This window comes from Bubalus bubalis, chromosome 17 (assembly GCF_019923935.1).
Source record: "Bubalus bubalis isolate 160015118507 breed Murrah chromosome 17, NDDB_SH_1, whole genome shotgun sequence".
Taxonomy (NCBI): domain Eukaryota; kingdom Metazoa; phylum Chordata; class Mammalia; order Artiodactyla; family Bovidae; genus Bubalus; species Bubalus bubalis.
The window spans coordinates 15637113-15652375 of NC_059173.1; the positions used below are offsets into that span (position 1 = coordinate 15637113).

The 15263-nt window shown below is 36.0% G+C and overlaps 1 protein-coding gene across 14 annotated transcripts in view; it reads right to left on the reverse strand.

Annotated features, from left to right (window-relative positions):
- Nucleotides 1-15263, reverse strand: part of TAOK3 (TAO kinase 3) — a 191634-nt gene that overhangs the window by 48194 nt on the left and 128177 nt on the right. For all 14 annotated transcript variants that reach the window (XM_044930154.2, XM_006074237.4, XM_044930150.2 and 11 more), the window contains 3 exons: nt 11252-11345; nt 10262-10343; nt 1731-1898 (listed from right to left, as the gene is read on the reverse strand). In XM_044930154.2, coding sequence (XP_044786089.1) covers nt 1731-1898; nt 10262-10343; nt 11252-11345 — 344 coding nt within the window. The remainder of the gene's footprint in view (nt 1-1730; nt 1899-10261; nt 10344-11251; nt 11346-15263) is intronic.

Here is a 15263-nt window from a genome sequence, read left to right on the forward strand (position 1 = left end):
AAGTAATATAATTAAAGCAACTTAGCTCCAAATAAACCCTGTTTTCAAAGAAGCATACTCTGTACCTACATAACTTTAATGAATTGCTACTTAGCCATGGCAATATAAGGAATCACTGACAAAGGTAATTTGAGTAATTTAAGATGATAGATAATACATTATATTTTAAACAGATTTATTTCCCCAATTAAAGGCGCCCATTTGTATATATGCAATCAAGAGATTTTTATATTCCAGTTCAGCTTTCTGAATTTTATTTTTATAATTATTGATAAAACAATTTTATTTTCTTCTATATTAAAAAGTTAAACTAAAATTCATTCTTCATTCTTTCCCCCTTTTTAATCTATTTTTAGAAGAGTCCTTTCTTTTGTTCAAGGCTAATCCCTGCACTAATGCTCTTACTCCTATGCACTTTCTGAGATCCTAATTCCTTAACTGTGTCTCTTTCCTCTATCTTCAATGCCTCTGTCCTGGCTCCTTTCCTTCTGCATAGTATGAAGAGACTTGCCTTATATGTAGGTACCTTTCTACATACTGCCCTTTGTCATTTTTCCTTCTTGACCCAGTTTATGAATCTTAAAATGACCAACTTTCACTATCTTTACTTTCTCACTTCCCACTTATTCTATAACCCACAGTAAACGACTATTCTTCCTAATTATTCCTGTAAAACTGCTTTTACTAAGGTCATCAAGAAGGTCCGACTTGAAAAACCCAGTTAACACTGTTTTTGGTCCTTGTTTAACCTGACTTCTCTGTGGCATCTGATGGTATTTGTAGCTCCCTCCTTGAAGCTGTGTATACTTGTTACATCTGTGATGCCTTTATCTCCCCAGTTTCCCTTTTCTTAGGTGGCATGGACTCTCTTCTCATTCTACATTCAATTCCTGATTCATCATCATTTTAGTGTCCTTGACCCCCAACCAACTACCCTTTACCCAGACCTCTTTCCTATGTTCTGGATTTGTATTTTCCAATCAAATGCTAGACATCTCTATTTAGGCCTCTTCGACTAATCCTTCTTAAACTATTTGAATAACTTAAACTAAAGTCATCTTTCTGAAAAAACTCCATCTGTACACTATGTCAATAGCACATGATGCCAAGACCTTACTCAGCAGGCATCAAACTGAAATCATCCTAAACCAACTCTTCCTTCTTGGTTCTTCTCTATTCTTGGTACTGACACACTCTAGTCACTGAAGCACAAATGCTCAGAGTCACCATAAGCTCCCCTTCATCTGTCACTGTCAGTGAGAAGCACAGTATTATCAAGTTCATCTCTCTAGTGTTTCTCAGTGTTCCTTCTCCCCAATTCCCATGGATATTGCCCTTACTGCCTCTTGCATGGACTATTACCCAGAAAGTTATCCATTCAAATCCATCTTACATTCTGATGCCAGGATAATCTTCCTAAAGCACAGCGTGAAAGTGCCCTGTAACTGCCTGTCAAAAGTGACCCACCTCTTCACTAATCCTACCAGCAGATGACTTATTCTGTCCCCACTATGGACCCCTACCGTGTGCTCTACCTCTGTAACACTGTTCATATTTTATCTTATTATTTTTTTCAATGTCTCTTTTGCAACTGTGCATGTCTCTTAAGGCAGAGAACATCAATTGTAATACATTGTTATTTCCCAAAGTGGTTTTCATAGCATCCTAGTCCAGAACTTTTTCACATAATAGGTACCCAATGAGTGTTCGCTAAAAGAAACTCAACCTACTTCTTCATCTTCCTGTGACTCATTCAAGGGTCCATTTCGTGTCTCTTGGAAAAGGATTTTTTTCATTTTCCGGTATTGTAGGTTATCTAGCTCACGAACAGCATCTTTTGTCCTCTGTATAAGGTCAATAAGGACACGAAGTGGACGGTCTCGTCGAACGAAGTCATGCTGATTAAGGGAAGAGAAAAAAACAGAAACTGATAATGAGGAGACATATTTTTAGGTGCAAGATTAAGATGTAAAGATAAATCAACGTAAAACAGTTCTGTGGATTTTGCAGAAATAACAAGATACAATTTTCATCTCATGTAGCCTCTTACCTTGTATAAATCTCATAAAGTGATAATCATGTTTTTTCTCTTCTTCCTCAAGCCACGTTTTGTGGACTTGTCCTAGAATTTACTTGAGAATTCTTGAGGTTTACTTTGCCATGCAAGTAATAACAATGACTAGAACTTTAAATAGCAGCTGAGAGCTTGTGACTTTCAAACCTGAAACTATGTAATAAGCAAAAGCAAGGCAGAGTATAGAATATTCTTGTTATAATCTGCCTCAATCCTCTTTCTCACCCTACATTACCATTTTAAAGACAGACTTCTGAATATTTTGTTTTCTATTTCTGTGGTCATATACAGTGTATGCTTGAAAATGTGGCAGTTATTCCATTTATCTCAGAGGCCAGAATTTTGGCAACTTCATCTTCCCTTTACAGGGCTATACAATGAGAAATAAGGCAAAAGGGTCTCCAAGGGGTTAAAATATTCACCCCAAGTCCACAAGCTTTTCTTGATGTAAACAAGCTTCACTTTCAATATTATCAATGATCTTTAACACATATTCTGGTTTCCTGGTTTCTCAGCCACAGCAGTTTAGAAAGAGGGAACAAAAGTAGAATAGAGGACTGAGAACTGTTAGAGAGTTACTTGTTGCCAAAAAAAGAGTCTGTTGAAAAGGTATCTGACCACCTGACAGTAAAGAGAAGGAAATTCCATGATTAACACACCAAGCAACCAACCAACCAAATAAAAACGAACTAGGGTTTGTGGACTATTTTGTAAACGGGCAACTGTCCTTCATACACTTTTTTTATACTCCCAAGATTTCATGAAATGCTATTATCTCTGAGTAATCAAGAAGTGGCATTATATTCATTATACTTTCTTGAGGAAGGCAGAGAAGCATATCACATATTTTGATAAGATCACCACACAAAATGATCAAAAGGAGGAGGAGGAAGTTTTGTTTTTTAAAGGAAAAGTTTCAGTTACGTGGAAAATTCGCTTATGTGAAATTATAATTTGAATATATTGGGAAAATGAGGTATTAATGTGGTAGGCCTCAGATGATGGAATGGATTTAATTTCTTTATAAGTTAAACAGATATGAAAGAGGAGCAGGACCACTGTGAGAAAAAAAAAATCTGTATGTCTTGCAGTTCTTCACTCTGACTTTGCTGTCCAGGAATTGTGGCTTTTGCTCCTATTTTAATAAAATATCTCTTTCTCTGCAAAGAATCCCTTCTGAAAATGAAACACCATTCCTGGAAGGAAGAGTAGCTTGCATATTTGAAGAGGAGAATGTAAGGGAGAAAGCAAAATTATTTGGCTACTTCAGTGCTTGCAATTAGACAAGAATAAATCAGTCTTTAGTAAACTTCAAGATATAACCTAGGATACTGAATTTTAGAGAAGTAGCTCTTAGTAATTCTTTTATTTCCAAGGTGAGGAATTTTAGGCCCAGAGAGGTTAAGTGATTTACCCAGCTAAACAATGGAAGAGCTAGAATGGACACCCAGGTTTCTTTATTTGGGAGTTTGTTTTCTGGTGGTCTACCACAGAGTTGATCATGGTATTAACTGTGACAGACACCTATTTATCCTTCATTCCAATCTCTTTTCCTTGCCTTTCTTTCTTGAAAGTAGTAAAAAGTATAAGACCTGGACTCTACCTTTCTTTGCAGGTATAATTAGCAATGTGACCAAGTTCTGGCCAAATTCTGAGATATAGGCAGAAACCCCAGAGGAAGGCTTTGTTTTCCAGGATAAAAAGCAAGGCACAGGAAGAGAAGGCATTTTACTCTTTGTCCTGCCCCCTTTCTCCTGCCTGGAATAAAGTCTGAGTCCCGGAAACACAGGAGCCATTTTGTGACCAAGAAGACAAAAGTCAAGTGCAAAGAATGGTAAAGTGGAAGACAGGAGGAGCTATTGAGCTGCTTACAGGTCTGGACTGCTTCTAACACCTCCTTTCCTAAATCCTGGACTTCTTATTGTGGGAGGTAATTAAACCTTAAAATATTTCAAAACCGATACACCCAATGTCTTAAAAACATCTCATGGCCTCCATTGTAAAGTCTGGCCTTAACAGTCGGTTCCTGCTTGAATTTCTAGGCTCCACTCTAGTCACTTCTATTCCCTGTTCCACCCAATGTAGCGTACTTGTAGATCATTCTTGTCTCTGCCATGGGTTTCGCACCTACATGTCTTTTTCCCTGTTGTTCTCTCTGCTTGAAATCCCATCTCTTCACTGTTCTCCAAACCCATACAGTTGAAAGGTTCTCAGATCATTTTCAAAGAATGCTTTCATTGTTCTTGGAAATATGTTTACTTTAAACATTTAAATAATACAGAGAAATCAATAAAAGATAGTAAAAGAAAATCAAAATTCTGCCATCCAGAAATAAATGAAATATTATTTTAAACACTTTCCTTCCCTCTCTCTCTCTCACTCTCTCAGAATGATGGATATCCAGAAATAATTTTATATGAGAAACTTATTACACATGGTAATTTAAAAAATAATCTATTAAAATAAGGTATATTTGAATTTCATAGAATTAGAGGAGTCTAAAGTAAGATGACTGCTTAATGTTAGTTAAAATTTCTTCACCAAGAGTTACCAGTTCCTAAAAGGCCCTCTAATGTTAAGGGGGAAAAAAAAGATCATGTAAAGCTTTAAGAGATTAGAGTTACTTAAAAAAGACTTTCAGTTTAAGAACTGTTATTGACTATCTACCCTGAAAAACAGGAAAATCAGTACATTTACATTTCTTTCCTACCCCTACTTCTTTCTAGGCACATTATTATTTTCACATTGTTAATACATATACTATCAATGTGTATAACATTTACATTCTGCTTTTTAATCACAGCAATGATTTTACTGTAGTTCTCTCTCTGTAGTTTTAATTCTTTGTGAAGGTGACATTTTAACACCAGGAAGAAAATGTTTGGAAAAGATGGATTATTTTAAAAATATTTGGGAATAATGAGAATGCCAACTGGAGGAAAAAAAAAAAGTTGAATTCCTTATAACAAATTTCTGCACCTCCCCCCAAAATCCCAGAAAAAAGAATGTCAAAAGTGAAATAAGAAAATAATATCTATAAGATTTACTACAAATTAACAAGGGAAACGCCCTCAGACAAATGAGAAAGATCAACAGAGAGTTCACAGAAGAGGAAATAGAAATGGCTTGTCAACGTAAGAAAGACAATCTAATTCATAATGAGAAATACAACCTAAAATGACAGTAAGAAAAGTTTTCCACTGAACTGATTAGAAGGTCAAAAAGTTTTGGTATTCATACTTTGCTAACAGGACCATAAATTGGGGCATCCTCTTTGGAGGAAAATTGGCAACACTTTTTTAAATTTAAAATTCACATTCCATTTGATTAGCAATTTCACTTCTAGGAATTTATTCTTTGGATATCTGTATATACAGATACAAAATGACACATGTGTAAGGATATTTACTGTAGAACAGTTTGTAATAGCAAAAGACTGTCAACACCATAAATGAGTTGGTTATAAAAACAACCATCCATCTGACTATATAATGGAGTCCTTAGAGACGATGAGATAGTTCTGCATGTAGTAACATGGAACAATACACAAAACACACTAAAACTTAAAATATTCAGGGTAGAACAGTTTGCTACCATTGGTTCAAAAATTTAAAAGGATATTTACTTCCATATGCATAGAATATTTCTAGAAGGACATGTACAAAATTGGCGACAGTGGTTGCTAACTCTAGAGAAGGGCCTTGAATGGGAAGGTTTTCTCACTTTTTATTCTCTCTTCTACTGTATTTTTATCTTTTGAAATTTGTATTGGCTATTCAAAATGAGGAATGTAGTCTCTTTACCATGCTAAACAAACACACAAACTAGTAGTGAATGAATAAATAAATGAATATTGGAGAGCAAACTTAAATTCAATGATCACCACCAGTTCTTTCACAAGTTTCTCCAGTCCCTAATTTACTTTTTCTTCCTTCTTCCCTCCCTCCCTCTCTCACTTTTTGTTTCATTGATAGACTGGCTGGATTTCCTTATCAAGCAATTGAGAAAAAGCTTTTAAGAAAGGAAAACTGCTTAAAATTTGTGAGGCTGGAAAATGTCCAGCTGCATTTATAACTGAGGAGAGCACCTTAGCTGGGTCACAAATCCTTGGTTTACATTTTCTTTTTCTTAGAACTTTGTAAATATTGTTATACAGTTTTCTGGCTTTGAGTGTTCCTGAAGAGGCAGATCTGAAGTCAACTGGTTTTTCTAGCCCCAAATAAATTTTTTTCAACCTATTATGAATTTTTCTTTATCCTTTGAGTTTAGAAACTAGATACAGGTAGGATTTGTTGATCACTGAAGATCAGTTTCACCTCCCTAGAAATGCCTTGTATTAAAGAACAGATCCTGTCACTCTTTATCCCAGTCTTTGCTTTATTTTTCTGACATTATATCAAATTATTTGTCTGTTTTTTTCACTCCTGTATTAGAATATAAGTTCCAGGAGGGCAGGGACTATCTTTTTCTTTGTACCACTGTATGATTTTCAGTGTTTAGAACAGTGCTTGGCACCAGGTAGATAATCAGTAAACATCATTGACTAAATGTTAGGCTTACTTGATTTGGTCCACCAAATCAAATAAGGGTAAATCAGGGGATTTCCCTGGTGGTCCAGCAGCTAAGACTCTGTGCTCCCAAGGCAGGGGGCATGGGTTTAATTTCTTGTCAGGGAACTAGATTCTGCGTATCACAACTAAGATCTGGCATGGACAAGTATATATGTGTGTCTGTATATATGCGCACACGTGTGTGTGTATACACTTAAGTAAATCAAATAAAATAAAGATCCTAACATTTATTTTCAAAAAGTATATCTTCAAGTATATCTTTAAATATCTTCTACTCCATGTGTTTTGCTTTGTCTTTTAGGAATAATAGGTTGAAATATATATCTCCTCTGCCTTCCACATGCCATCTTTTTCTATAATCATCTTTAGAAATTTTTCTTCTTCATTTAATTTTATTTCCCTCGGGCTATCCATCACTGGAAATACCCTACATGGGTGTGTTTATCATATTAGTTTGTTGTTTATGATATGATTTGATATGATATGATCTATCTTTAAATTTTTCTCTTTCAGTTTCTTTTTCTACCTCTGCCCATTTGTTTTTTATATCCTTTTGTTGTCTGTTGCCCTATCATCTTTGAAGGCTTGTAGTATCTTCTTCGAGGCATGTTTTTTGCTTTATAATTTTTAAAGCAAACTTATAATTTTTTTTCCTCTTTCTTTCTTTCTCCAAACTGCTGTTTGTGTCCTGTATTTATAAATCTTTGCCTACTTCAAAGTAATAAAGACACTGTCTTGTGTTTCTGGTATTCTATTGTCTATAGTTCATGTTTAGAACATGTGATGGTTCTACACCAAAAGAGAATAAGGTAAAGTCCATTGCCTTGTTGCTTCTGTCACCATATTCCTGTGACCTGTTACTCACAAGAAGAAAAAACTTAATTTTGGGTAGAAAAGCTAGTCAGCTTCAGACCTACCTCTTCAGGATACTCAAAGCCAGAAAATAACAGAATAAGATTTCTGAGAAAAAGAAAATATAAACCAAGAATCTGTGACACTTAGCCAAGGTGCAATTATAAAGGCAGCTGACATGTTTAAGCTTCACAAATTTAGGCAATACAATTCTGAGGTTTTCTTAAAACAAAGAAAGAAACAAAAAAAGACTGGAAAACACACATGCAGAAAAAGATTAAAGAAACCTGGACTATTCTGTGGCCAATAAAAGACATTTATATTGTAAAAACAACTCCCACATACCTCACTGATATTAATGGAACACTGCCTATGTACACAGAGCCTATAATACAAAGTTACATGAAAACAGATGCTCAAAAATGCTATATTTAAATCAAATGAATGCAGTTAACACACAATAATTTTGTCACCAACATGTATGATGTAACACTATGTAAATATCTGCCTTATATATTTATTACATATCTTCACTGCCTGATGATTTGGCAACAACCTAACTGAAATCCTAGAGTTGGTATTTGAACCATTGGCAGACTCTGTCCTGAAAACTTTGAATTAAAGTTCAGGCAGATATTAGTCACTGGAACATCAAAGTGATGACCAGAGCAAGGAGAAATGTTCTTTGTCATAAGGCAAAAAAGGTGGGTGGGGTGGGGGGCAGAAAAAGGGAAAAGTTGGAGGGAAAAGTATTCATGAGGAATATATAGTGTATCAGTTCAGTTCAGTTCAGTTGCTCAGTCGTGTCCAACTCTTTGTGACCTCATGGATTGCAGCACGCCAGGCCTCTCTGTCCATCATCAACTCCTGGAGTTTACTCAAACTCATGTCCATTGAGTCGGTGATGTCATCCAAGCATCTCATCCTCTGTCGTCCCCTTCTCCTCCCACCTTCAATCTTTCCCAGAATCAGGGTCTTTTCCAATGAGTCAGCTCTTCGCATCAGGTGGCCAAAGTACTGGAGTTTCAGCTTCAACATCAGTCCTTCCAATGAATATTCAGGGCGGATTTCCTTTAGGATCCAACTTTAGGTTGGATCTCATTGCTGTGCAAGTGACTCTCAAGAGTCTTTACCAACATCACCATTCAAAAACATCAATTCTTTGGTGCTCAGCTTTCCTTACAGTCCAACTGTCACATCCATACATGACTACTGGAAAAACCACAGCTTTGACTAGATGGACCATTGTTGGCAAAGTAATGTCTCTGCTTTTTAATATGTTGTCTAGGTTAGTCATAGCTTTTCTTCCAAGGAGCAAGTGTCTTTTAATTTCATGGATGCAATCACCATCTGCAGTGATTTTGGAGCGCCCCCAAATAAAATCTGTCACTGTTTTCACTGTTTCCCCATCTATTTGCCATGATGTGATGGGACCAGAGGCCATGATCTTAGTTTTCTGAATGTTGATCTTTAAGCCAACTTTTTCACTCTCCTCTTTCACCTTCACCAAGAGGCTCTTTAGTTCTTCTTCACTTTCTGCTATAAGTGTGGTGTCATCTGCATATCTGAGGTTATTGATATTTCTCCCGGCCTTCTTGATTCCAGCTTGTGCTTCATCCAGTTCAGCATTTCTCATGACATACTCTGCATATAAGTTAAATAAGCAGGGTGACAATATACAGCCTTGACGTACTCCTTTCCCTATTTGGAACCAGTCTGTCGTTCCATGTCCAGTTCTAACTGTTGCTTCTTGACCTGCATACAGGTTTCTCAGGAGGCAGGTCAGGGGGTCTGGTATTCTCATCTCTTGAAGAATTTTCCACAGTTTGTTGTGATCCACACAATCAAAGGTTTTGGCATAGTCAATAAAGCAGATGTTTTTCTGGAACTGTCTTGCTTTTTTGATGATCCAATGGATGTTGCCAATTTGTTCTCTGTTTCCTCTGCCTTTTCTAAATCCAGCTTGAACATATTGTGATAATCTTGCTACTTCTATGCCTGCTACTGTCTCTGGACTTTAAATGACAAGGTGTAGGTTCTAATCCACTTTGTCATGATGAGCTGCCACAGGAATGATTTATTATATTTCATTACAGTTCAGTTCAGTTCAGTTGCTCAGTCGTGTCTGACTCTTTGCGACCCCATGAATTGCAGCACATCAGGCCTCCCTGTCCCTCACCAACTCCCGGAGTTCACTCAAACTCACGTTCATCGAGTTGGTGATGCCATCCAGCCATCTCATCCTGTTGTCCCCTTCTCCTCCTGCCCCCAATCCCTCCCAGCATCTGAGTCTTTTCCAATGAGTCAACTCTTCGCATGAGGTGGCCAAAGTACTGGAGTTTCAGCTTTAGCATCAGTCCTTCCAAAGAACACCCAGGACTGATCTCCTTTAGAATGGACTGGTTGGATCTCCTTACAGTGCAAGGGACTCTCAACAGTCTTCTCCAACACCACAGTTCAAAAGCATCAATTTTTTGGTGCTCAGCTTTCTTCACAGTCCAACTCTCACATCCATACATGACTACTGGAAAAACCATAGCCTTGACTAAACGGACCTTTGCTGGCAAAGTAGTCTCTGCTTTTCAATATGCTATCTAGGTTGGTCATAACTTTTCTTCCAAGGAGTAAGCGTCTTTTAATTTCATGGCTGCAGTCACCATCTGCAGTGATTTTTGAGCCCAAAAAAATAAAGTCTGACACTGTTTCCACTGTTTCCCCACATGACTTTAAATTCCCCCCCTCAAATATAAATTTGAAAAATTACCCGTAACAGTTCCGCTGATGTTGGCCTTTCCTGAGGCATTTTCTGCAAGCAGTAATCAACAAATCTCCTGAAGGAATCTGTCCTGTGTGTGCAAATACATTGAAAGAAAATAAAATCAGAGTCTGTAGAACATACTGATCACTTTAAATAATTTTTATCCAAGGGAAAACTTTTTGATTTGGGAGATTTTTATTAAAATACTTTGGAATATCAGGAGAACTGGCCCATTTTCAAGTTTGAGGTATCTAAAATTAATTCTTTAGGATAATGAATGTGGACAGTTTCAAGTCAGTCAACACATAAAGGTATCATATGATATAAACAAAGTCAAATTGTAATATATCTCAGAAAATGAAAAATATTATATTTATATAAAACAATTTTGTATACATTTTTCTCTCCAAAGATAACAGCTCTCCTAAGCCTAAAGCCTATATTCTTCATGACAAATTGGTAACTCTTTCATCACCCACAACCTATAACCAGGTAGTAAAACTTGAAGCATAAGGGACAGAGAACCTAGGAGTATGCTCTCTGGATGAAAATGCCTTCTCTCTAGAAAATTTCATTCTGTCTATTCTTCTTGGACATTGCCCTTTTACAGTAGCTCTGTGATTCTAACAGTTATTAAAATGTTATAATTTTCAGAGAGTACTTTATCCTTGCTGACAAATGATAAGACTGAGATGATCAATATAAGACCAATCATGACTTAGAGATTAGACTTGTTAGGAAGGTAGCAGGACATATATGTACCTGTTAGAATTTCAGTTACTACACATATTAATAACACAGTACAAGCCATAGTAAGGACAGAAATACTATGTGTGTGTAAAAAGTTCAGGCTTATAAAGCATCAGTGTCCATTATCATAGCATAAACGAAGGAATGAAATGCTTTCTAGGTCAGATATTTAAAACGTAATTTAGTGAAAGTGCCAAAAACATATGGTGATTTTCTTACAGATTTAAAACGACAGCTCAGCCTTACCATTCATTAGACTGTAACGTGGGGGAGTCATTCTGGGCAATGTGATATAAGGCACTCATTGCATTCATGTTGAAAAGTGGGGGCTTCCGTTCCGCTGAAAGAAGAGAAACACAATAAAGCAGTTCTTAAAAGACATTAGGCAGATGGAGAAATAAGGAACTGTGAGCAAAGCTTGGCCACTAGCTTGCTATTATCATCATGCTGTATAATCCACTTATTGTAATCTCTAAGGTTGCTCAGGATAGCCATTCAAAAGAAGCTGCTGGTCATCTTAAAAGTACACTGGAAAAGCTCCAAACAGAATCCATTTCAAGAAAGTAAAAAAATTTTTCCTATGTATCTTCGAAAAGTTGAACTTTGTTTTCCTACAATGGGTACGAACATCTTTGTGTATTGTTTTATTTCAAATAAAAATGCATATTCATTGAAAAAAAATCAGAAAGCAGAGCAGTTGAATTAAAAAAAAAAGATTATGGAACATCTTAATCATTACCAACAGAGTATGGAAGATAGAGTAATTCAATCCAATAAACACCATTTGAGGGCTCATCCAGACCAACGAAGTGATACAAGTAGGGGTGGAGGGGAAAAAGGAGGATAAACGTAAGCAAGGTTTGGTCCATCCACTTTCTAAGGAGAAACTCAATGAGTCAGTTACTTCTTTGTAAAATACATACTCCACCTCAGCCCATTGTGAACTCCTCTTTGGAATTTCTATTACTCTTTTAGTAGAGTGCTCACTTGGCATGCACTCTCCTATTGCATTTACATAAACATACAAATCTTTCCTCTCAACACAAATAATAAACTCTTAAAAGCAAGATCTTATAACCTTAATACTCTTGTTCTTTTATTTATTCTCTAGCATATGTAATAAGATGCTATTCACATATTAGGTGTTCCACTTGTTGACCAAAGGAAAGAAACAAGGTTCTAGTTCTTAGTACAGTTAATTTTACGCTATTTACTAGTTATGTCACAGAAGGTAAATCACTATCTTGTTCCGCCGTGCTTATCCTAATGGATTCTTGATATAGTTCCACTCTGTAATTCATAATCTGATCTCAGGTTTCATCAGAGCATCTTGGTTTTTAAGTAAAGATTTAACCACTTTAAAAAAAGTGAATCCAGCTTATTCTATGCAATTCTAAGAAACAGAACAAGAAGTAAGGGCAGGGAACAAGAAGTTACAGGTAAGACATTTTTACTCATAGAAGGAAGAACTTCTGAAAAACCAGAGTGGTAAAACAAAACCAAAAAACCCCACGAAACCCAGAATGAATAATGTTGAGATAGTGAACTTTAAGCTATTGGCAGAGTTCCAGTAGAAGCCAACTATACTTATCAGTGACCCTCTGGAGGGGCCTCTTATATTCTTAACTTTCTCAATAGGATACTTTACACTTACCAGATATCAGTATTATAGGGACATGGACGGTTAACAAGTGGAAATTTGAAAGTTGCAGTGTGGACAAAAGGATTTTATACCTGTTTCAAGCATGGAAGGCAAAAAAAAGTCTCAGGTTTATTTTATTTATCAGGAGGTAGATCTGAGAAAGTTTTTAGAGCTTGGCCTTCTGAAAACTTCAAGTATTTGAAGCCATGTTGAAGCAGGAACTCATCATGTAACCATCAATGGATTCCCACTGTTCTTAGGACAAAGTCTAGATTCTTAAACAAAGTCTCCTGGCCTTTACTAACATGACCCTGGCTACTTCCAGCACGTCATTCTGAGAAGCAATTTTCCCCTGTTCTCATGCATCTGTTGCTTCACTGAAAGAACCAAGGTCAGAGCCTTTCACACATGTTGCTTTCTCTGTCTGGTCTCCCTTTTCACTTTTGTTCCTTAGACTTTACCTGGTTAATTCTTCCAAATCCTTCAGGTTTCACCTTAAATAAAGTTGCATTTCTGCATTAGTTTAATACATATTTATTCAAGGCTTTTTATATGCTCGCAATCTCTTCCTTAGGGAACCTCTGAAGACTAGTTGTTCCACTAGATTTTGTCACTGCAAATTACATTTTAACTTTTTACTACCTATCACAACCATAACTGATTATGTAATTCTTTCCTTAATGTATATCTTCCTTGCTAAATTTCATTAGGGACAATGTCTATTATGTTCATCTCTGCATTCTCACTGCTGAGTATAACATCTGGTATATATTTTTCGTGGCCCCAAAATACCTCTAAAATAAATAAATAAAGGTTAATCAAATTAAGACAAAGAAGAAACTTTGTCAACAAAGAATCTTTGTGCAGCAAGAAGTCACAAAGATGACTGAGAAGTAACTAACTCTTGGAGCTTACATCAGATACTATATGGTGGCTTCATTCACTATTAGAATAGTAGGAACCCTCTCATCGGCCAAAGAAACACAATTCAAACTGCTCAGAACATGAAATTGCACAGGAGAAACAGTAAGGAAGGGGAAATAAAGAAAGAACAAAGAAATTTAGAAAGAGGAGGATGAAGGAACAACAAAATCCAATTCAATTATGATAAGGCTCCAAGATCTGTCTGTTCAAATAGACCTCAGTGTCTCTTCAATAATCCTGTGCATTTTATAAAGATAGTACTGGTATTTCAATTTTTAAAAAGATTTTAAAAAGGAAGAAGCTCTGTAAGACTAAATATATCCCTATTCCCTCAACATACATTACAACATTCATTTATTAACCCAAACAGTGAGTGGCAATAAGAAAGTGAATGGAAGAAGAAAATTCCAGGCAGAGAAACTATGTAACAACATTTATGTCCTCCTGCCCCCATTCCTTGGAGAATTCATTTCTGAAAAGTCAATTCCCTGTCAATGCTGATGAACCATTTGCCAGCTTCTACCATGATCTGTGCTGGTGAACTAAGTGTCTGTAGATTAAACAGAAAAGCATCAGATGAACCTATTCTTGAAATAATCTCAAAAAATAAAGTATCTGGTGACTGGACAATTTTAATGTCCAAGAATTTTCCAAGGATGCATGAATTTAACTAGTTTTTTTTTCAGTGGAAGATCAAGTTAGCAAAGATAATTTGTAAAACAGGTTTAACTACTCAGGAATCTTGGAGCTTGATCCAGGAAAGAGGGATGGTACCAGTAAAAGTATCATCTTCTTGCTTTCTGATAATACCTTAGTGATTCAATGTACAGATTAGGGGGCTTCTTAAGAATATGCAATTCTACAGAAGAGATATTATAAAAAAAGGGGACAACACATTATTCAGTGACTACAACTTGTACTGTAATTTCAATATTAAAAGCACAATTTAGAGTATACTGTCTGTATGTGAAATTTCATTAAACCTAAAATACACAGAAAACTTAGAAAAATTATTGCTTAGGATTATATACGCAGCAGTTTAATCATCTTTCATGTAAAAAAAAATAAACTTCTTTTATGTGTCCATTAACAAGACTAATGGAGAAGGAAACGGCAACCCACTTCAGTATTCTTGCCTAGAGAATCTCATGGACACAGGAGCCTGGTGGTTTACAGTCCATGGGGTCGCAAAGAGTCAGGCATGACTGAGAGACTAAACAACAACAATAAGACTAATGCCAAGGAAATAGAGATGTTACGGTAAAGTTGTCAAAAAGGTACTTGTATGATTTATTACATTACCAATATAATATGTTTTGAATAACTACTGAGAACTTTAATATCCTTGGTAGCAATTTTATTTTATGAATATTAACTGAGCATGTACTATCATCCTTCTCTGAATCTGTCATTGACAATAAGCTGCATTGCAATTCAAGATGCACCACTATTTTATGTATAACTTAGAATAAAATCTGCCAATTATAATCATGAAATGCTGTTGCCTATAAAATACCTTCCTGTTTAAAGAGATGTTAAAATGTAATTAAAAATTTGATGAAATATGACATATATTACTAGGATTGTGCTGACGATGCCTAACATTTACTGAACACATACTATACACAAGATTTAATAATAAGCACATTAAGTCCATATTTTCATTTAATCCCGACAATCTGCATAAGGTAG